Genomic DNA, 19470 nt, shown 5'->3' on the forward strand with positions numbered 1-19470 from the left:
CCACCCACTTTAACCTGATGCGGAGCCTGGGATAAGCCCACCTTGGGAGCTCTCAAAACCCGATTTTGCTCAGTGTTCTATGGGTAGGTCTGTGCTCTGAAGTGAAGCCTTGGCGTTATGGAGTAGAAAGTGGGAGGGGCCAGGAGTGGTGGCTCACATTTGTAAACAGCACTTAGGAGACTGAAGAGAAGGATTGCAGCCCGCCTACATTTTATAGAGTATGTACCAGGCCTGTTTGAGCAACATAATGAGACCTTGCTTCAAGACTAAATAAATAGATAAACGAGAATTAAAGCGTGGTGCTGGAGACATGGCTCAGGCGTTGAAGAGAAGGAGCGCGCTTTCAGAGGACTGGGGTTCATAAAAACAGGTGGAAGCAGGTACATATGACTAGGCACTTATGGGCCAGCCAGGGCTACATAGAGATCGTGCCCCGCACACCACACACAAAACAATGGGTGAGAGGGTTTGACTTATCAAAAGAACTGTCCCTTAGTCCTCTCCGCCACAGGGCTTTATGAGAATGAAGAATCCCATTACATCTTCAAAAAAGGCCTCAGGGTTTTCCAGCGGGAATGCCGCAGAGCAGGACAGCTGTGCTAACCCCGGGGTAGTCCATAGTCCGACCGATCGGAGCGGATCATCCAAGCTCCAGGAGGGGTTCCATCACTAATCCGTTCACCTTCGCGCTTGTGCTTGGAATTCCATACCGAGGGCGAACCTCACCTCCCTTGATTACAGAAGTATTTACGTGGTTTTATTAAACAGCCGAGTAGCCCTCCATGCTGGGATTTCCCAGAAGCCGCCCCAGCCGGGCTTCCTGAAGCGCCCGAGTGGAAGCCACGCCCCTACCCGTGTCGGAGCCACGCCCCCCACGAGCCGGAAGCTGCTGACAGAGGCGAGGAAGCCCGGATCGGCGCGTCTGGCGGCCCGCGCTGCGTGTGCGCGCCACAGGCCCGCACGGTCCCCGCCCGGATGCGGGATGGCGGCCAGCCTGTGGATGGGAGACGTGAGTGAGGGCCGCCCCTGCTCTCGAGTCATAGGGGAGGAGGGCCTGAGGGCGAGGAGGGCGGAGGAGAGCCGGGCGGGTTTGGTGACAGAGGAAAAGCCAGGCCGGAGTGTGGGCGCGTGCCTTAGTCCCTGCCCCGAGGCAGAGGCAGGGGCAGGGGCAGGGGCAGAGGCAGGGGGACCTCCGTAGAGAGCTCCAGGCTCGTTTGGGCCTCATTGCGAGGCCCTTTCTCACCCTGGCCCCAGTAGGTAAGGGAAGCTGGGCATCGGAAGGAAGATTGATCAGATGCAGAGTCTGCGGGGTTCAGTCTGGGAAAGAAAAGGGGATTGGGGGGGTCGAATGGGAGGAGCCCCCAAAACTGAGGGGCCCTTTGTTTCTAGGGCCGGAGGAACGGGGCGTTCCATAAAGGGGAGCGATTTGTTATTTTTGTTTGGAGATGGGGCGGGGGCTCACCTAGTTCTGCTGTCCTGGAACTCACTATATAGACCGGACTGGCCTCGAACTCGCCACTCCCTCCCCAGTGCCGGGACTAAAGGCCTGTGCCACACCGCCCAGCAAGGGGAGCAGCTTGGAGTACAGGAGTAGGTTGGAACCACGCGCCCCCACCTCCGTCTGCAAACCTGACTGACAGACTGCTCCTGGGACTGCGCAGTAGAGTGCCCTGGACAGAGCGGGAGGCGCTGGACCCCTTCTGGGGCTTCCGGAACTGAGCCTCTCTGCTATGGTTTTTATGCAGCTGGAACCCTACATGGATGAGAACTTCATCTCTAGAGCCTTTGCCACCATGGGCGAGACCGTGATGAGCGTCAAAATTATCCGAAACCGCCTCACTGGGTACATTTCCCTTTTCATCTTTCCAGGTCTCACTTAGAAAAGCCTTCTGCTGCTGTCATTCAAGAGAGTAAATAAACATCGCTGGGAACCAGGGCTTCTCATCTAGTTGTAGTAGTAATCACACCATATTATAAAAACATGGGCTGGGGTGGACGCTTACTGAGCAGAAGCACAGAGTTTTTCAGGTTTCAGTATCCCAGTGTTTCAGGGCAGGATGGTGGAACCTGTGTTCGAGTACTGTTGTGTGATCTTTGTGATTTACTTGTGTGCCTCATTTATGGTTATTTTATTTTATCCCAGGTGCATACCAATCCCAGATGTGCCTGCAATCCTGGCTCTTTAAGATTTATTTTTGATTATGTGTGTGTATTAAGTTGGGGAGGCACGGTGGGCAGGTGCCGGTGGAGGCCAGAGGTGTCAGATTCTGTGAAGTGGCCCTACATGGTTGCTGAGCGCTAAACTGAGGTCAAACTGAGGTCCCTTGAAAGAGCAATGCAGAACTTTTTTTTCTTTTCTTTTTTTCAAGACAGGGTTTCTCTGTGTAGCCCTGGCTGTTCTGTAACTCGCTCTGTAAACCAGGCTGGCCTCAAACTCAGCAGTGCAGAACTCTTAACCGCTGAGCCGTATCTCTAGCTCCCATTTATTTAATTTTGAGCATGTGCCATCTCACCCACCCACATTAACCCCCCCCCTTTTTTTTTCTTCAAGAAATCAGGGGGGTTCAGAAGCACAAGGTTGGGGGAGGGCAGTGAGTTGACTAAGGAAGTAGAAGCACTTGCCTCATAAGCCTGTTGACCTAAGTTGGAGGTCCTGGACCTATGATACATTGTATAGACTTCTCAGATCATTAAGCTGGGGGTAGTGGCCGGCCTGTGATGACAGCACGTGGAAGACCAGAACAGCCAGAGCTATACAGTAAGACTCTGCTCAAAGAAACAATAACAAAGAAACCAGAAATAATTCTCAGATAATTAATACAAATGTTAAAGAATTCCCAGCCTTGCCACCTCAGGCTCTTTGTCATTGGACAGGAGAGAAACAGACTTTGTTAATGGACAGGAGGGAAACAATTTCAGATTACCTCAACTGATTGTAAGGATGCTGTGTTCATGGGGAAGTTGTTCTAAAACCACCTACAGATAGATAGCCAAACACCAGTACCCTCACATCCCCTATGTATATGGTGTAATGTCCGCACCTATGCTTGTCCTCCTGTCTACTGAAAGTAGACTATGACAGTAACATAATGTACATGCTTTGATAAACTGTATTATCTAGTCCAGTGGTTCTCAACCTTCCTAATGCTACAGCCCTTTAATACAGGTCCTCATGTGGTGACCCCCCAACCATGAAATTTTTTTTTTTTTCTATTTTAGGACTGTAATGTTGCTACTGTTTTAAGCCATGTATGAATCTGATATGTGACCCCTGTGAAAGTGTTGTTCAACCCCCAGAGGTTCTCCACCCACAGGCTGAGAGCCATTGTCCTAAAGTGCTCTGATCACAGGCCTGCACCTCCATGATGAGCTCCTGACTTTCAGCATGCAAAAGCCAATCTCTTCCTTTTCTGATGGCACTCACCTGTTCCTCAAGCTGAACAGAGAATCCAGGGCGTTGAATATATTCAGCAGGAGCTTTCATATAGACTTGTTTGTTTTGCAGGACAGGGTTTCTCTATGTAGCCCTGGCTGTCCTGAAACTCACTCTTGTAGACCAGTCTGGCTTTGAACTCAGAGACCTGCCTGCCTCTGCCTCCTGAGTGTCCTGAGTGTTGGGATGGAAGGTGGGCTTTTTAAGTAGGTAAAAATCATTATTTTTTTTTTAAAGATTTTATTTATTATGTATACAACATTCTGCTTCCATGTATATCTGCACACCAGAAGAGGGCACCAGATCTCATAACAGATGGTTGTGAGCCACCATGTGGTTGCTGGGAATTGAACTCAGGACCTCTGGAAGAGCTGTTAGTGCTCTTAACCTCTGAGCCATCTCTCCAGCCCACAAAAATCATTATCTTCTGTATAATTTCTTCTGATATTTTCTCTGCGGATATCCTTAACTTCTTGTATGCTAGATAGTTGTTCTGATAGATTGAATCGGTCATGTTGAGGGTTTTTGTCAGTATTCACAGGTGATGTGGTATATACATAATAAATGATTATTAAATAATTCAAGGACTGTGCAGATTCACTGTCCTTGTATTAAATTTGCAAGTTATTTCTGATCTGGAATATGGGGTGGAATAATAATAGTGGCTCTATTTGAAAACACCCTTTTAAACTGGGTGGTGTGGCATATACTTTAATCCCAGCACTTGGGAGGCAATGACAGGCTGATTTCTGTGACTTTGAGGCCAGCGTGGTCTACATAGAGTGAGTTCCAGAACAGCCAATGCTACATAGTGAGACCTTGTCTTAGCAGAAAGAAAAAAAGAAAAAACAAACCATTTTTCCTCTCTTCAGGCCAAGAATTGCCTGTGCATCTTTATCACTTGATTTCTCTGCTTTCTTCCCAGAATCCCAGCTGGCTACTGCTTTGTGGAATTTGCAGATTTGGCCACAGCCGAGAAATGTTTGCATAAAATTAATGGGAAGCCCCTTCCAGGAGCCACACCTGTAAGGACATTTGGATGATGATGACCTTGCCATTTTTATTGTTATTAATTAATGCCATATATTCAATTGCTACTGGATACTTATATCATTTTATTTAATCCTGTAGCCACCTGCACAATATGTAGTGTTGTCTTTGATTGACCAGGAAACTGAAGCAGGGAGATGCCATGATTTGCTGAAGGCAGTACAGGTAGAAAGTGACAGAGCCAAGATTCAGAAGAAGATTGATTGCTCACAAAACTCTGGTTCTTTCCACTCAGCAGTACTGCCTTCTATGACAGAAGACTAAAAAATCAGGCTTCGGGTGTAGCTCAGTGGCAGAGTACTTACCAAGTATGCCAAGATCCTGGGTTCAGAACCCCAGCCAAAGCTAAAGACTTGGAACTCTAGGCCTTTTGCCTGATTGAGAATCTAGAACAGGCTGGTAGCAGCAAGAACACATTTCAAGAGAGTTACATTTTGCTCTTCCCACAGTTACTTAGCTTACAGCTGTACCAGCTGGCACACCTGGGCTCATAGATCCATGGAGCTGGCAGTGCCTTTAACGGTCAACCGTGCAACCCCTTCATTTTATACAGGAGAAAAGCTGAGGCTTAGAGAGGGGGAGATGTTTTGGCCAAGGTAATTTATTTCAGTTTTTTTCAAATATTGTTTGGCTTTTGAAAGACCCTTGTCTGTTTTAGTTTGTTCATGTGTTTTTAAATTTCCAGGCAAAACGTTTTAAACTGAATTATGCCACTTATGGAAAACAACCAGACAATAGGTAAGTAAGGAGCTGCACCAATGTAGCTCACACGCCAGTATATATCTGGATAGAGGCACAGATATCATAGTGCCAATTACTGTCAAAAAGAGGGTAAAGAAATGAATCTGGACAATACTCTCCTACTCCCTAGCCTCCAATATATCAAGGCCATGTCTTTCCTTGTTTGAGTGGCTCTTTTTTTGTGGAGAAACATGGTCTCATATATCCCAGACTGGCCTCAAAGCTCTCTGTATAGTCAAGGATGACCTTAAAATTCTGATTCTCTGCAGCTGGAGCGGTGGCTCAGATGTTAAGAGCACTGACTCCTTTCCAAAGGTTTTGAGTTCAATTCCCAGTAACTGTATAATGGCTCACAACCATCAGTAATGAGATCTAGTGCCCTCTGTCCTGCAGGCAGACATGCAGGCAGAACACTGTATACATAATAAATAAGTAAATCTTTAACAGAAATTTGTGATCCTCTATCTCCATCTACCTCCCAAATGCTGTGTTTAATACACAGTGCTGGTGATTGAACACAGAATTTTGTGCATAGAAGGTTGTATTTCTGTGAAGAGAGACACCATGACCACAGCAACTCTTATAAAAGAAAGAACTGGGAGCTTTGTAGTTTGAAAAGTTTAGTCCATTATCATCATGGTGAGGGGTGTGGCAGCAGGCACTGCAGGCATTGTAGGTTCTGGAGAGTAAATAAAACCTATATCCTGATCCGAAGGCAGAAAGAGAGAGAGACAGATAAACACTGGGCTTGGCATGGGCTTTTGAAACCTTAAAGCCTACCCCTAGTGATACACTTCCTCCAACAAGGCCAAAACTCCTAATCCTTTTAATCCTATCAAAGAGTACCATTCACTGGGGCTGGCAAGATGGCTCAGACATTGGGAGCACTTACTGCCTGCCCTTCCAGAGGTCCTGAGTTCAAATGGTGGCTCACAACCATCTGTAATGACATCTAGTGCCCCCTTTGGCTGCAGGCATACATTCAGGCAGAACACTGTATACATGATAAATAAATCTTAAATAAAAAAAAGTTTCTTTCACTGGTGACTAAACATTCAAATATACGAGCCTATGGGGACCATTCTTACTCAAATCCCTACAAAAGGCAAAAATTCTTATTCTGAGCTCTGGCTATTTATTTCTTGTATTATTGAAACAAGGTCTTAATTTTGTAGCCCACACTGACTTAGAATTCACTAGGTGATCCAGGCTGGCCTCAACTCAGCAGTAGTCCTCTCTATGCCTCCTGGGTGCCCAAGGTTGTAGCTGTGTGCCACCATGCCTGGTGAGGCCACATCTTTCCTGTATTTAGTCCCCTCTTAACCTTCCACTATGTTAACTTTCCAGGGTTTGACGTTTTATTCAATAAAAATCTACTTACTATAACAATGTGAATTGATTATCATTTTCCAGTGGCTGTCTGGAAGTATTTAGCTGCTGAGTTAGGGATTTAACAGTCCAGACTAGATAGTACAGTTTTGCATTTCCACATTGGAAGCAATCCTTCCTGTTTCACAGAGCTTCTAATTTAGCAATGGTTCTTTAGCTCCATCTCAAACTCTAAAGACAGCACTGTGGTCGGGCATGGTGGCACCCTGTTATCCTACCCAGCTCTCAGCACTCAGAAGGTAGAGACAGGCAGAACATGGCAAGTTGGAGGTCACCCTGGTCTATGTACTGAGTTCTAAGCTACCCAGAAACATAGTGTGTTGCTCTCAGTCTTCAATAGTTTTTGGACCTTTTTTGGGTTTGTTTGTTTGGTTTTTTTGGTTTTTTGTTTTTTTTGGTTGTGTTTTTTTTTTTTTTTTTTTTTTTTTGGATTGTTTTTCAAGACAGAGTTTCTCTGTGTAGTTTTGAAGCTTGTACTAGCACTGGCTGTGTACACCAGGCTGGCCTCGAACTCAGTGAGATCTGCTTGCCTCTGCCTCCTGAGTGCTGGGATTAAAGACATGTGTCACCATTGCCTGGCTAGTTTTTGAACTTTTTAAGACATTGTCTAAGAAGCTCTACCAAGTGTGTTGTCGATTGACCCTGTAATTCCATTCTTGAGAGTTTATTCATGATGTTTGCAATGAGTAGCCTCCTAAGTGCTCATTAGAGCATGTATGTGGGAGAAACGTTGAGGGGAATCTCTGATAATAGAGAAGTGGCTAGGTTATAATATGTTCATTTATTGGAATGCTCACAAGACATGTTGCAGAGTACCGGTGTCAAAGTGTTAGCAATATGACTGTGTTGCCTAGACTGACCTCAGACTCCTGCCGTAGCCTCTTGAATAGTGGAGACTTAGAGGTGACAGTCACTGCACCCAGTTTGGGCAGTTTATGAGATGACAGGGATATAACTCATTAGACAGTGTCTATGCAGGGAGCCCTGAATTCACTCCCAGCACCAAATAAAATGGCAGAGACAGGGCTGGAGAGATGGCTCAGCAGTTAAGAGCACTGACTGCTCTTCCAGAGGTCCTGAGTTCAATTCCCAGCAACCACATGGTGACTCACAACTACCTTGAATGAGATCTGGTGCCCTCTGCTGTCATGCAGGCACAAGACTGTATGCATAATAAATAAGTAAAATCTTAAAAAAAAAAAACAAGAACGGCAAAGATATTTCTATAATCCTAATACATGAGAGGTAGAGACCGGTAAATCAGAAGTTCAAGGTCATTTTAAGCAAAATATGGAGTTTGAGTTGAGGCTAGCCTGAGCTCCATGAGACTTTTTCAAAAACAAACAATGGACTGGATCTGGTTCGGCATTGAAGAGTGTATTGCTTTTTGCAGAGAACCACAGTTCATTTCCACCATGTATATAGGTATGGAAATGAGGTCTTGTGTAGCCCAGTCTAACTTTGAACTTGCTATATAGCTGAAGATGGCTTTGAACTTGTGAATCCTGTTTCTCCCTGAGCATGGAAAACCATACCTGGCTTATAATTTTATACAAAGAATATGTATCTTGCTTGAAATGCTAAATTAAGACCTACCATGATGGCACAAAACAAAAACTGGATCCAAATCTCAAAACTAAATACAGTTATAAACATTTCTAGAAAAAGTTTGCTGACCTTGTTCCAACAGAGTTTGGAGATAAGGGTCTTCTTTTATCGTTGGAATTAAAATACACATTGAATATCCGTCTAGTTTCTTAAAAAAAAAAAAAAAAAAAAAAAAAAAAAAAAAACTCCAGTTCAGGTGTGGTGGCACAGGCCTTTAATCAATCCCAGCACTTGGGAGGCAGAGTCAGGAGAATCTCTATGAGCTTGAGGCCAGCCTGATCTATAAATTGAGTTCCAGGACAGCCAGGGCTATTAAAACAGAGAACCCCTATCTCAAAAAAAAAAAAAAAAAAAAAAAAAACCTCCTTGGAGATGCCTCTGATCTATCCCTTTACCTACTTGCTCCCTCTTACTTGCTGTCTTCCTATCTACATTTTTTGAGGCAAGGTCTTGGTTGGCCTGGAATTTTACTATGTAGAGTAGGCTAGCATGGAGCTCATAGAAAGGCCTGCCTCTGCCTCCTGACCTCTGGGATTATAGGTGTGCTTCTTCTGGGTCATTCCCCTGCCCCAAGACAGGGTTTCTCTGTGTAGCCCTGGCTGTCCTGGAACTTGCTCTGTAAACCAGGCTGACCTCTAACTCAGAGATCAGTCTGCCTCTGCCTCCTGAGTGCATGCCCCACCACACCCAGCCCTGTACTCTCTTGATGCTTAAAGTCAGCCAGGTTTTGTGTAGTGTCTGCAGAATTCAGAGCAGGGTACTGTTTCTGTAACTCCTTTGCCAGAAGTATAATGAACTATAGTGTGAAGCTGACCAAGCCTCACATTCATGAGGCACTGGGTTTGAGTCTAAGCAGTTAAGTGGGGTATCTGACTAAGTAGGCAAATCAGGTTTGGAGTTCTTGAAAGGGCCTTAGAGGCTTATTTGAACTGTGCCTTTACTAAGTGTGGCAATGTGTGCCTGTAATCCCTGCACTCAGGAGGCTTAAGTAGGAGGATTGCTGGGAGTTTGAGGCCAGCCTGGGCTCCATAGCAAAACCTTTTGTCTTAAAAAAGAAGAGGGGAGAAAGGAAGATTCCAGAAACTGACAGCAGGGTTTTGATACTTTTTTTGTGCTGACTCTTCTTTCCTCTCAGCCCTGAGTATTCCCTCTTTGTGGGGGACCTGACCCCAGACGTGGATGATGGCATGCTGTATGAGTTCTTTGTCAAAGTCTACCCCTCCTGCCGGGGAGGCAAGGTGGTTTTGGACCAGACAGGCGTGTCTAAGTAAGGCCTTACCTGCTATTTATGTTTCCTTTTTGTTCAGCATTTTTACATCCTGGGGGGAAGCATTATAGAGACAGTAAGGAGGGTGGTGGCTCGAAGTGCAAGCTTTCTAGCTAGGCGGCCGGGTTTGAGCCTTATCTTCATCACTGACAAGGGACTGTGCACTAGACAAGTTACAGATACTATTTTCTTATCCATAAATTGAAGCAATCTAATACTATATGATTAACATAGGATTAGAGGAAATAATATGAATAGCTGTTTCTTCTATTTATTTCTGTTACTAAGGCCTTTTGTGTAGTTAAAAATGTTATATTTAGCCATCCTAGTGTTGAGGTGCACACGACGTGGGGAGTGGAGGCAGGAGGAATAAAAGTCAAGGCCATCCATCTTTGAATACATAGTGAGTTGAAGGCCAGCCTGGGCTATGTGAGACTCTCTCTCTTTCTTTCTCCCCTCCCCCCTCTCTCTTTGTTTTTTTTGAGAGAGGGTTTCTTTGAGTGTTCCTGGCTATCGTGGAACTTACTCTGTAGACCAGGCTGGCCTCAAAATCAGAGATCCACCTGCCTCTGCCTACCAAATGCTGAGATTAAAGGCGTGTGACACCACCACCCAGATGAGACTCTTTCAATACTCACCCCCCTCCCCGAAAAGAAAAAGGAGGGTTAAATTTTCCATTTTAAAATGGAGAAACCTGTCAATACTTGGAAAGTGGAAGCTAAGCATTTCTGAACTGAAGCCAGCCTTAGCTATCAAACAAACAAGAAATGAAACGTGACTTGTTGGCACAGGTCTGTAATCCCAGCTGCCCAGCTGAGGCAGCAGGATTACAAATTCGGGGTCTTCATGTGCTGTGCAGTGAGTTTTAAGGCCAGGCTAGGCAGCTTAGCAAAACCCTGTCTCAAAAAACATAAAGATGACAGCCTAGTTTACACAGCAGGTTCCAGGATAGGCAGTGCTATGCAGAGAAACTCTATCTTGAAAAAGAACAAACAAACAAAAAAAAAGAGGGCTCAGTGTTGGAGAACTTGCCTAGCATATACAAGGTCCTGAGCTTGATTTCCCACTCAAAAGAAAAGAAGGTTCTTTTATTTTCTTTTATTCTCTGCTGTGCACAGGATTGAACCCAGCCACACACCCCCATTCCAAGAAAGGCTCGTTCTTTTTGTATTTCAGTACTAAAGGTTGCACCCAGATACTTAGTGTGCTAAACCAATGCCCTACCACAGAGCTACTTCCTCAGTCCTGTCCCCCCCGCCTTTTTTTTTTCCATATTGCCATAGCTGGCTTCAAACTCACAGTTCTCCATGCTCAGCCTCCCTGGTACCAGAATTACAAGCATGTGCCACCATCACCAGCAAAAAGGCTTATTCTTTATCAGTTAAGTCATTTTACTCAGGTTTGAGGAGTGTGACATAGAGATAAGTCTGCTTCTGTTGTGTGTGACTCTGGGCTAGTTACCAACGTCTCTGAATTTCTGCTGCTCTTTAATGCAGTCTGGTACTCTGTGTGATGGGGTAACCATGAAAGTGTCCTCAGCACCTCGTCCAGATAGTATGTGCTAGTAATTGTAGGTATCATGAACAGTCTCTGGAACAGGAACCAGGTCTGTCTGTAACTGCTTCCCTGCATGCCTAGTCCAACACAACAGAAAGTCTGAAGAGTCTGCAGGGCAAACTTCACCTACCCCACAGCTACATCCCCACAGCTACACCCCCACAGCTACACGGTGGCAATAACGTTGCCTTCCACTGGTTTGGGAGGGAAACTCCTGTTTGGGAAGGAGTCTCTGGATGGAAGTGTGGCAGAGAATGGGGGACTGAGCTGGAAGAAGTAATTCCCACAGATGTCAGAATCATACTGTATGGCTCTCCCTTTCCAGTCCTTTCTCCTTTGTGCTCCAGTCTACCTTTTCCTACCCCTCTCTTCCATGTTTCCTCCTGTAGGCTTCATCACATCTGTGAACTAAGTAGTATGTTGGTTTTTTTCTCCCTCCAGGGGCTATGGTTTTGTGAAATTCACAGATGAATTGGAACAGAAGCGAGCCTTGACGGAGTGCCAGGGAGCAGTAGGACTGGGGTCTAAACCTGTGCGCCTGAGTGTGGCCATCCCTAAAGCGTGAGTCCCACACAGAGCATAGACCTGGGCTAGCCTGCCCTGGGCCCTTGTTGGCTGTTTGCTGAGTCAGGAAATCCATATGTGTGATACAAGGCTATAGAGAGGCAGACATCACAGATACAGTGTGCTTTGACCTGACTTGGTATGGGGCATGAACTAGCATAGCCACACAGCCCTGGAAACTTATAGCCAAGAAGTCAGACATTGAGGGTAGGAGATTGAGGGCAGGAACAGAGGAAGTTTGCTTGGATCTGTATCCTTGCTCTTTGCCCAGCAGCTGCTGTTGGGAGTTTATCAATAGAATTTGTTAGAATTTACAGAATGAATTCTAAACAGTTTCTGAAATGTTGTGTGTCTCACTGTTAACTTGTCTTACTAGCTAGGTTAAAAAAAACTTGTAAATCCATATGTATGTATTTATGTATTGATAGACAGGGTTTCTCTGGGTATACCTAGCTTCTTTGTTTTGCTCTTTGAAACAGGTTCCTACTGCCTGTCTTTGCCTGGCCCGGAACTCACAGAGACCCACCTGCCCCTGCCTTGCTGGCATTAAAGGTGTATGCCATCACTCCTGGCCTGAGTGACATTTCTTATCCTTCAGCCAGTGCAGTATTTCTCAGCAGATAGAGATTTCACTCATGAGGAGGCATTGCTGGTGTCTGGAGATATTTTGGGTTATTACAACCTGGCATCCAGTGGGTTATAGCTAGGGGTGCTGTTCAAGCTGCTGCAGTGCACAGGGCAATCCTATAGCTAGGAATTAGGCAGTGTGCCTCTACCACCGGCAGAAGTAACACGGCTGAGATGGCTTACTACAAAGTACAAGGGCAGCCAGATGTGAGGATAGACCTCAACAGTGGTCATGTTGAAGCAACAGGTTTCTCTGTGTAGCCCTGACTGGCCTAGAACTCGCTTGTAGATCAAGCTGGCCTCAAAACTCACAGAGATCTACCTGCTTCTGCCTCCCAAGTGATGGGATTAAAGGTGTGCACCAGTAGGCCCAACAAAGAAAGATTGTTTTTAAAGGAAGTTACAGGTCTGGAGAGATGGCTTACTGGCTAAGAGCATTTGCTGCTCTTCCAAAGGACCTCAGTTCAGCTTCCAACACTCACTTTAGGCAGCGCACAGCCACCTTGACTTTAGTTCTTGGGGATCATCATACCTTTCTTCTGCCTTCAGTACACATCTCCCCACACAGAAACATACACAAAAATAAAAACCTTATTCATAATTTCATTATTCTGAATTGACTGTAGTGACACGGAATGACTGGTGCCACACACCAGTCATTCCAGTACTAAGCACTGCCCAAGCTAAAGACACCATGTGACAGGGTTCAAGCAGAGGGATTTTTTAATTAGGGAAAGGATCAAGCTGGGCGTTGGTGGCGCACATCTTTAATCCCAGCACTCGGGAGGCAGAGGCAGGCGGATCTCTGTGAGTTCGAGGCCAGCCTGGTCTACAGAGTGAGTGCTAGGATAGGCTCCAAAGCTACACAGAGAGACCCTGTCTCGGAGAAAAAAAAAAAAAAGAGGGAAAGGATCATAAAAAGGGGAAAGGGAAGGGAGGAGACCAGTCTCCGGGGACAGGAGCAACAAGAAAGAGAAAAGGGGGCAGAGAGAGGAAGAGGAAGAAAGAGGATGGGAGGTGAGCAGTACCCTTTTATTTTTTTTAATTTTTATTTATTTATTATGTATAGAACATTCTGCTTCCATGTATATCTGCACACCAGAAGGGGGCACCAGATCTTATAATGGATGGTTGTGAGCCACCATATGGTTGCTTGGAATTGAACTCAGGACCTCTGGAAGAGCAGCCGATGCTCTTAACCTCTGAGCCATCTCTCTAGCCCCAGTACCCTTTTAAAAGGGAACACAGTGAATATGCACAGGTGGTGTTCTTAGTGGCTGCAGCTGAGGGTGTATCCTGTCAGAACCCCAAGGACAGGCCATATAGATGCCTGAAACTAACACTCAGGAAATTGAGACCAGATTAAAGTTCCAGGCCAGCATTGAAAGCCCTGTGGTCAAACAAACTAACTGAAAATTTAAGACACTTATCTTTTTTTTTTTTTTTTTTTTTTTTTTTTTTTTTTTTTTGGTTTTTCGAGACAGGCTTTCTCTGTGTAGCTTTGGAGCCTATCCTGGCATTCGCTCTGGAGACCAGGCTGGCCTCGAACTCACAGAGATCCACCTGCCTCTGCCTCCCGAGTGCTTGGATTAAAGACGTGCGCCACCAATGCCCAGCTTCAGTTTCCTTTTTTAAAAAAATATTTTTCTTATTAGTTTATTTTTTACATTCCAATCCCAGTCAATTCCCTTTCTTATTCATATACTACATATGCTATAAATGACTGAGTCAATTTACATGTGGTACGATTTATTTCTTTTGAATTATGGGGTTCAAACCCCAAGTCTTAACACTAAGTTTTGAAATTCATAAGAAATATTCATTTTCCCCTCAGTTTATTACACATACATGCTTTTCCATGTAGTTGCAGTTATTTGCCTGTGGTTTTGCTTATTTAATGTTAACAAGCAAACTACAGTTTTAATGTCTCCCATCAGGACTTCTGCCTACAGCCTGGAGTAAAGCATCCTGGTCTAGAGTTAGGTGCTTCAGTAATCAGCAGTTGGACTTGCCTAGCATCAGCTGTTCTGGAACTCGATTTGTAGATCAGGCTGGCCTCAAACTCACAGAGATCTAAGTGCTGGGATTAAAGGCTTGTGCAGCTACTGCCTGGCAACTTTGTTAAAGGAAGTGTGTCACTGGGATTGGGCTTTAAGGTTTCAAAAGCCATGCCAAGTCCAGTGTCTGTCTGTCTGTCTCTGTCTCTCTCTCTGTCTCTCTCTCTCTGTCTCTCTCTGTCTCTCTCTCTCTCTCTCTCTCTCACACACACACACACACACACACACACACACACACACACACACATTTTCTTTGCCTTTGGATCAGGCTGTAGCTCTTATTTACTTATTTTCTTTTTTGTTTTTCAGGACAGGGTTTCTCTGTAGCCTTGGCTGTACTGGAATTCACTCTGTAGACAAGGCTGGCCTCCAACTCACAGAGACCTGCCTGCCTCTGCCTCCCAAGGGCTGGCACTAAAGGCCTGTGCCACTACCACCTAGCCAACTGTTTTCATTTTTTTTTTTGTTTTGTTTTATAGAGATACTCTTACTGGCACTTACACTCTCTTTCTGCTCTCTCATTTCCCTCTCTTTCCTGCTGTTCCCCTGGGGCAGACAGGACTTTTCCTGTCTCATTCTTCTGTCCTCTGTCTCTGGGTCTCTACCTCTTCCCCCCTTCTCTTTCTAATAAAACTTCCCACTTAAAAAAAAAAGAGAGAGATTCTTACTATTTAGCCGTGCCTCTGCCTCCCAAGGGCTGGCATTAAAGGTGTAAGCTATCACACCTAGCTCTAGTTTTTAATTTTTAAGACATTTTAATTCATTTTACTTAGTGTAGCATGTGTGTGTCCTCGCAAAGATGTGCACAGGCCCCCACTAAGCATGTGGTCAGAGTACAACTTTGTGGAGTTTCATCTTTATGTGAGTTGTCAGGCTTCTGCATTTTTATCCACTGAGCCACCTTGTCAATTCCAAAGTGTTTAAGAGAGACAGCTTTCCAATTGGTATAATGGGAATGATAAATAACACCTCTATTGTATGTATCTCCAACACTGAAAAACAAATTACAAGTCCAAAGTAATTCATCAAATAAAGGTAGCTGGGGAATGTAGTTGGATTTTTCTTTGGGCCTCCAACCCACAAATAACAGCAGAGACTTATTATTAATTATGAAAGCTCCACCTTTAATTTAGGCTTGTCCCCAACTAGCTCTTATAACTTAAATTAACCTATTTATACTAATCTGTGTTCTATCACATGGCATTTTCTCTCCATGTCTCCTGACATCTGCTGTGTGCCTGGATTCCTCCTCCTCTTTCTTTGCTTGGCAGTCCCGCCTATACCTCCTGCCTACTGGCTGGCTGTTCAGCTTTTTATTAAACCAATGAGGAAGTACCTTGGTAAAGGCACATCTTCACACTGTGCAAAAAGAAAGCTCAAGGTAGAATGTTGCTTAGCATGTGCATGGCTGAGTTCAGCTCAACCGCTAATTAGTTATCAATGCAGGGACAGTAAGGCTGCTGCAATATTGGAATGGGGAACACGATAACGTGGTCTGAAGTTTGAAATCCATCTTGAATCATCTTAAACCCATATTTTAAAATTTTTTTAAGACTTATTTATTATGTATGCAGTGTTCTGTCTGAATGTATGCCTGCACAATCAAAGAGGGCACCAGATCTCATTATAGATGGTTGTGAGCCACCATATGTGTACTGGGAATTGAACTCAGGACCTCTGGAAAAGCAAGGAGTGCTTTGAAGTTCTGAGCCGTCTCTCGAGCCTCATCAAGCCTAGATGTTTTTATGTTATCTTTTCCTGAGCTTGTGCAGCTGTCAGAGGAAAGAGCTTCCCAAGATCTTGAGAAATGACTCAGCAGTTAAGAGCACCTGAGTTCAATTCTGAGCACCACAGGGCAACTCACAACCATCTATAATGAGATCCAATGCCTCTTCTGGTGTGCAGACAAAAACACCCATATACATAAAACACATAAATATATTTTTCAAAAAAAAAAAGGTTCTTGAAGAAAGAATCAGGCCTGACAAGACAGACAACCTGAGCCAGGAAAAGCTTATATACTAAGAGCATGGGTTCTGCAGACAGATTACCTAAGTTTGTGTTTGTGCCTTAGTCGTGTGACCCTGGACCAGTCACTTAAACCTTCTGCCCTGTCCTGGGCCTTCATCCTTACAGCAGGGATGGGGATACAGGTTGTGGGGGCCCCAGGAGTGAACCTCCCAGAGAACTTAGTGCAGTCAGTCCCTTGTCAGAAATGTTCTTACATCTGGTTTTGCTTCTTGTAAGGAGCCGTGTAAAGCCGGTTGAGTACAGCCAGATGTATAGTTACAGCTACAACCAGTATTACCAGCAGTACCAGAACTACTATGCCCAGTGGGGCTACGACCAGAACACAGGCAGCTACAGCTACAGCTACCCCCAGTACGGCTACACACAGAGCACCATGCAGGTAACCACATGAGGCAACTCTTGGGTTTCATACACCTGACAGGAACCATTGTTTTACCATTAGTGCAATTGGTCCTGGACTTGGGATTTAAAAAGGTGGGGACAACTAGAGTTACCCAGGATTTTCTCAGGCCCCTCTCCTCACCTACCCTCTCCTCTCTTGACAGACATATGAAGAGGTTGGGGATGATGCTCTGGAAGGTAAGAGTCCCTTCATGCTTTGGTTAGCTGTGGCAGGTGCCAGCTGTGGGGGGCCCTCAGTTAGATGCTGAGGAACACCAAGGACGTGTGTGTGCTTTGTGTGTGTGCTTTCTAATGGGCTTGGACACAACTCTGATTGAATGTTACAAAGAAACGATGCTGCTCCCAGGGAGCTCCTTACTTCCAAGCTGTGCCACTCTGTCCCACCCAGTGGCTCTGTTACAGTGATAGTGTTGTTTTTTGTTTGTTGTTTTGTTTTAGTTAATGTGCATTGGTGGGTGTTTTGCCTGCATATACATCTGTGTGAGGGTCCCAGAACCCCTGGAACTGGAGTTACAGTTGTAAGCTATCCTCTGTAACAGCAGCTGGTATCTTAACCAATGAGCTCTCTCTCCAACACCTACTCTGTATTTATTTGTTTACCAATTTGTAAGATTAATATTTTTTGCCAAAATTTTCTTCTATTTTTTTCTATCTTTTAGTACTAGGCATGGAACTCAGGCCCTCACAGTATGTTGGGCTCACCACTGGGCTACACCCACACCTATTAGAAATGACGTGTTTTCTGATTAAAGTAGTAAAATCGTGCTGGATCAGAGAAACCTTGACTCAAACAAAACAAAATAAATAAATAGAAATAAAATTCTAGCATTTGGGAGGTTGGCATTAGAGTTAAGGCCAGCCTCTGCAGTGGGTTTGAGGGCTAAAAACTAAGCACTGGCTTAGTTCAAGAAAAATCAGCGGGATTCAAATTTAAGGAAAAAACAAAAACTGAAGTGCACTAGAAATCTCCCTTACTCCACAGTAGCCTTTGTTTTGGTTTGATATCAGGCCAAGCTGGCCTTCACACAGATAGTTATGGATGACCTTGAACTCTTGTTCCTCCTGCCTTTGACCCCTAAGTGTTAGGGTTACACACCCAGCCACAACAGTTTTCTTAAATACTAGTTGAGTTTTTGGTTGGATTTTTTGTTTTGTTTGTTTTTGTTTCAAGACAGGGTTTCTCTGTAGCTTTGGAGCCTGTCCTGGCACAGGCTCCGTAGACCAGGCTGGTCTCAAACTCAAGAGATCCGCCTGCCTCTGCCTCCCAAATGGTGGGATTAAAGGCGTGTGGCACCAACGCCCGGCTTCCAGCTGAGTTTTTAAATGACAGAAGGTGACAGATGATTACTTTGAGTTCATGGCCAGGTTGGGTCATATAGTGGAATTTTGCATCAAAAGAAAGACCAGTATGATTTTATGGCGGTGGTGGCACACTGAGGATTTCAGTGATCTCCAGGCCCTGTCTCAAAAACCTGGGGCTTTTAAAGACTCAGATCAGGCTGAGTTGAAACTCCTGACCCATCTGCCTCCACCTCCCAAGGAATGGAGTTATAGGGATGCCACCACACCCTGAAAATGTATATATTTGTGATTTCTGAAAGACTGGATCTCTCATCAGACACTGGTTTTGGTTTTTTTTTTTTTTTCCTGAGACAGGGTTTCTCTGTGGCTTTGGAGGTGTCCTGGAACTAGCTCTTGTACATCAGGCTGGTTTCGAACTCAGAGATCCACCTCCCAAGTGCTGGGACTAAAGTTGTGTGCCACCATCACCTGGCACTGGCTTAGTTCTTAAGGTGGCACTTAATGTCCCTGTTTTTCCAAACCCACATGTTAAAACTGAGCAGAACAGAAAATCTAAGAGTGCATTTAGAGACAGATGTGGCTTTGAAAACTGGAAAAAAAAACAACTGCTGTCACATGCTCAGTCTGCTTTAGACATCCATTCTAAGATGTCTGGAGGCAGGAGCCTGAACCCTCCTTCCAGGTGGTCTTTTGCCTGCATGACTTTGTCCCTTGCCTTTTCCTCCAGACCCAGCACCACAGCTGGATGTGACTGAGGCCAACAAGGAGTTCATGGAACAGAGTGAAGAACTGTATGACGCTCTGATGGACTGTCACTGGCAGCCCCTGGATACTGTGTCCTCAGAGATCCCTGCCATGTTGTAGCCAGGATGGAGTGTTATCAGGACATTTATTTTTCTTTATCTGTCAAGCTTTTAATCCTTCTTGAAAATGGTTTATAATATTTTAATAAATTGCTAGAGAAATTGTTCAGTGGTCAAGGGCACTTAGTGTTCTGTAGGAGGACCCAAGTTCTTTGCCCAGCTCACAATTCAACCATCCTGCATGAAACTCAGGTGCAAAGGATACACATTCACTTTTGTGGCACTCACACAAACACAAGGGTTGGATGTTTCTGACCAGTCCGTCCAGAACAAATGTAAACTTGCAATCTCAACCATGCGGTGACAGTCAAAGGCTTTTCTCAAGATTCGGGAATATACATTCCACCATGCCTTAGCATACTGAGAGTCTACATGCCATGTTTACAAGGAACAGCCTGAGATGTTGCCTTGCTACTTGAGACTTCTAAAAATTTAAAGCTGCTAGCCCAGGGCCATTCTGCCTACCTCCATCTCCTCTACCTATATAATCCTATTTTACACAATATGGTTAGGAGAGCATGGGACCCCAGAATTGGGTTGGGAAGGCCTAGGCACATCATTCAGACTACACTTCACTGT

The 19470-nt window shown here is 44.9% G+C and overlaps 1 protein-coding gene across 4 annotated transcripts; it reads left to right on the forward strand.

Moving 5' to 3' along the window:
* The first annotated feature begins 873 nt into the window (after positions 1-873).
* Positions 874-18996, forward strand: Trnau1ap (tRNA selenocysteine 1 associated protein 1). 4 transcript variants are annotated; one of them, XM_027399502.2, is made up of 9 exons: positions 874-1009; positions 1746-1843; positions 4359-4458; positions 5169-5221; positions 9357-9488; positions 11487-11606; positions 16541-16703; positions 16870-16903; positions 18756-18996. In XM_027399502.2, the coding sequence occupies exons 1-9, from the start codon at positions 983-985 to the stop codon at positions 18890-18892; spliced, it is 864 nt and encodes a 287-aa protein (XP_027255303.1). In that variant the 5' UTR covers positions 874-982; the 3' UTR covers positions 18893-18996. The 4 variants fall into 4 exon arrangements, with proteins under 4 accessions (XP_027255303.1, XP_027255304.1, XP_027255305.1 ...); XM_027399503.2 differs by lacking the exon at positions 11487-11606; XM_027399504.2 differs by lacking the exon at positions 9357-9488.
* The last annotated feature ends 474 nt before the right edge of the window (positions 18997-19470 follow it).

The sequence above is a fragment of the Cricetulus griseus genome, chromosome 2, assembly GCF_003668045.3.
Source record: "Cricetulus griseus strain 17A/GY chromosome 2, alternate assembly CriGri-PICRH-1.0, whole genome shotgun sequence".
Lineage (NCBI taxonomy): Eukaryota > Metazoa > Chordata > Mammalia > Rodentia > Cricetidae > Cricetulus > Cricetulus griseus.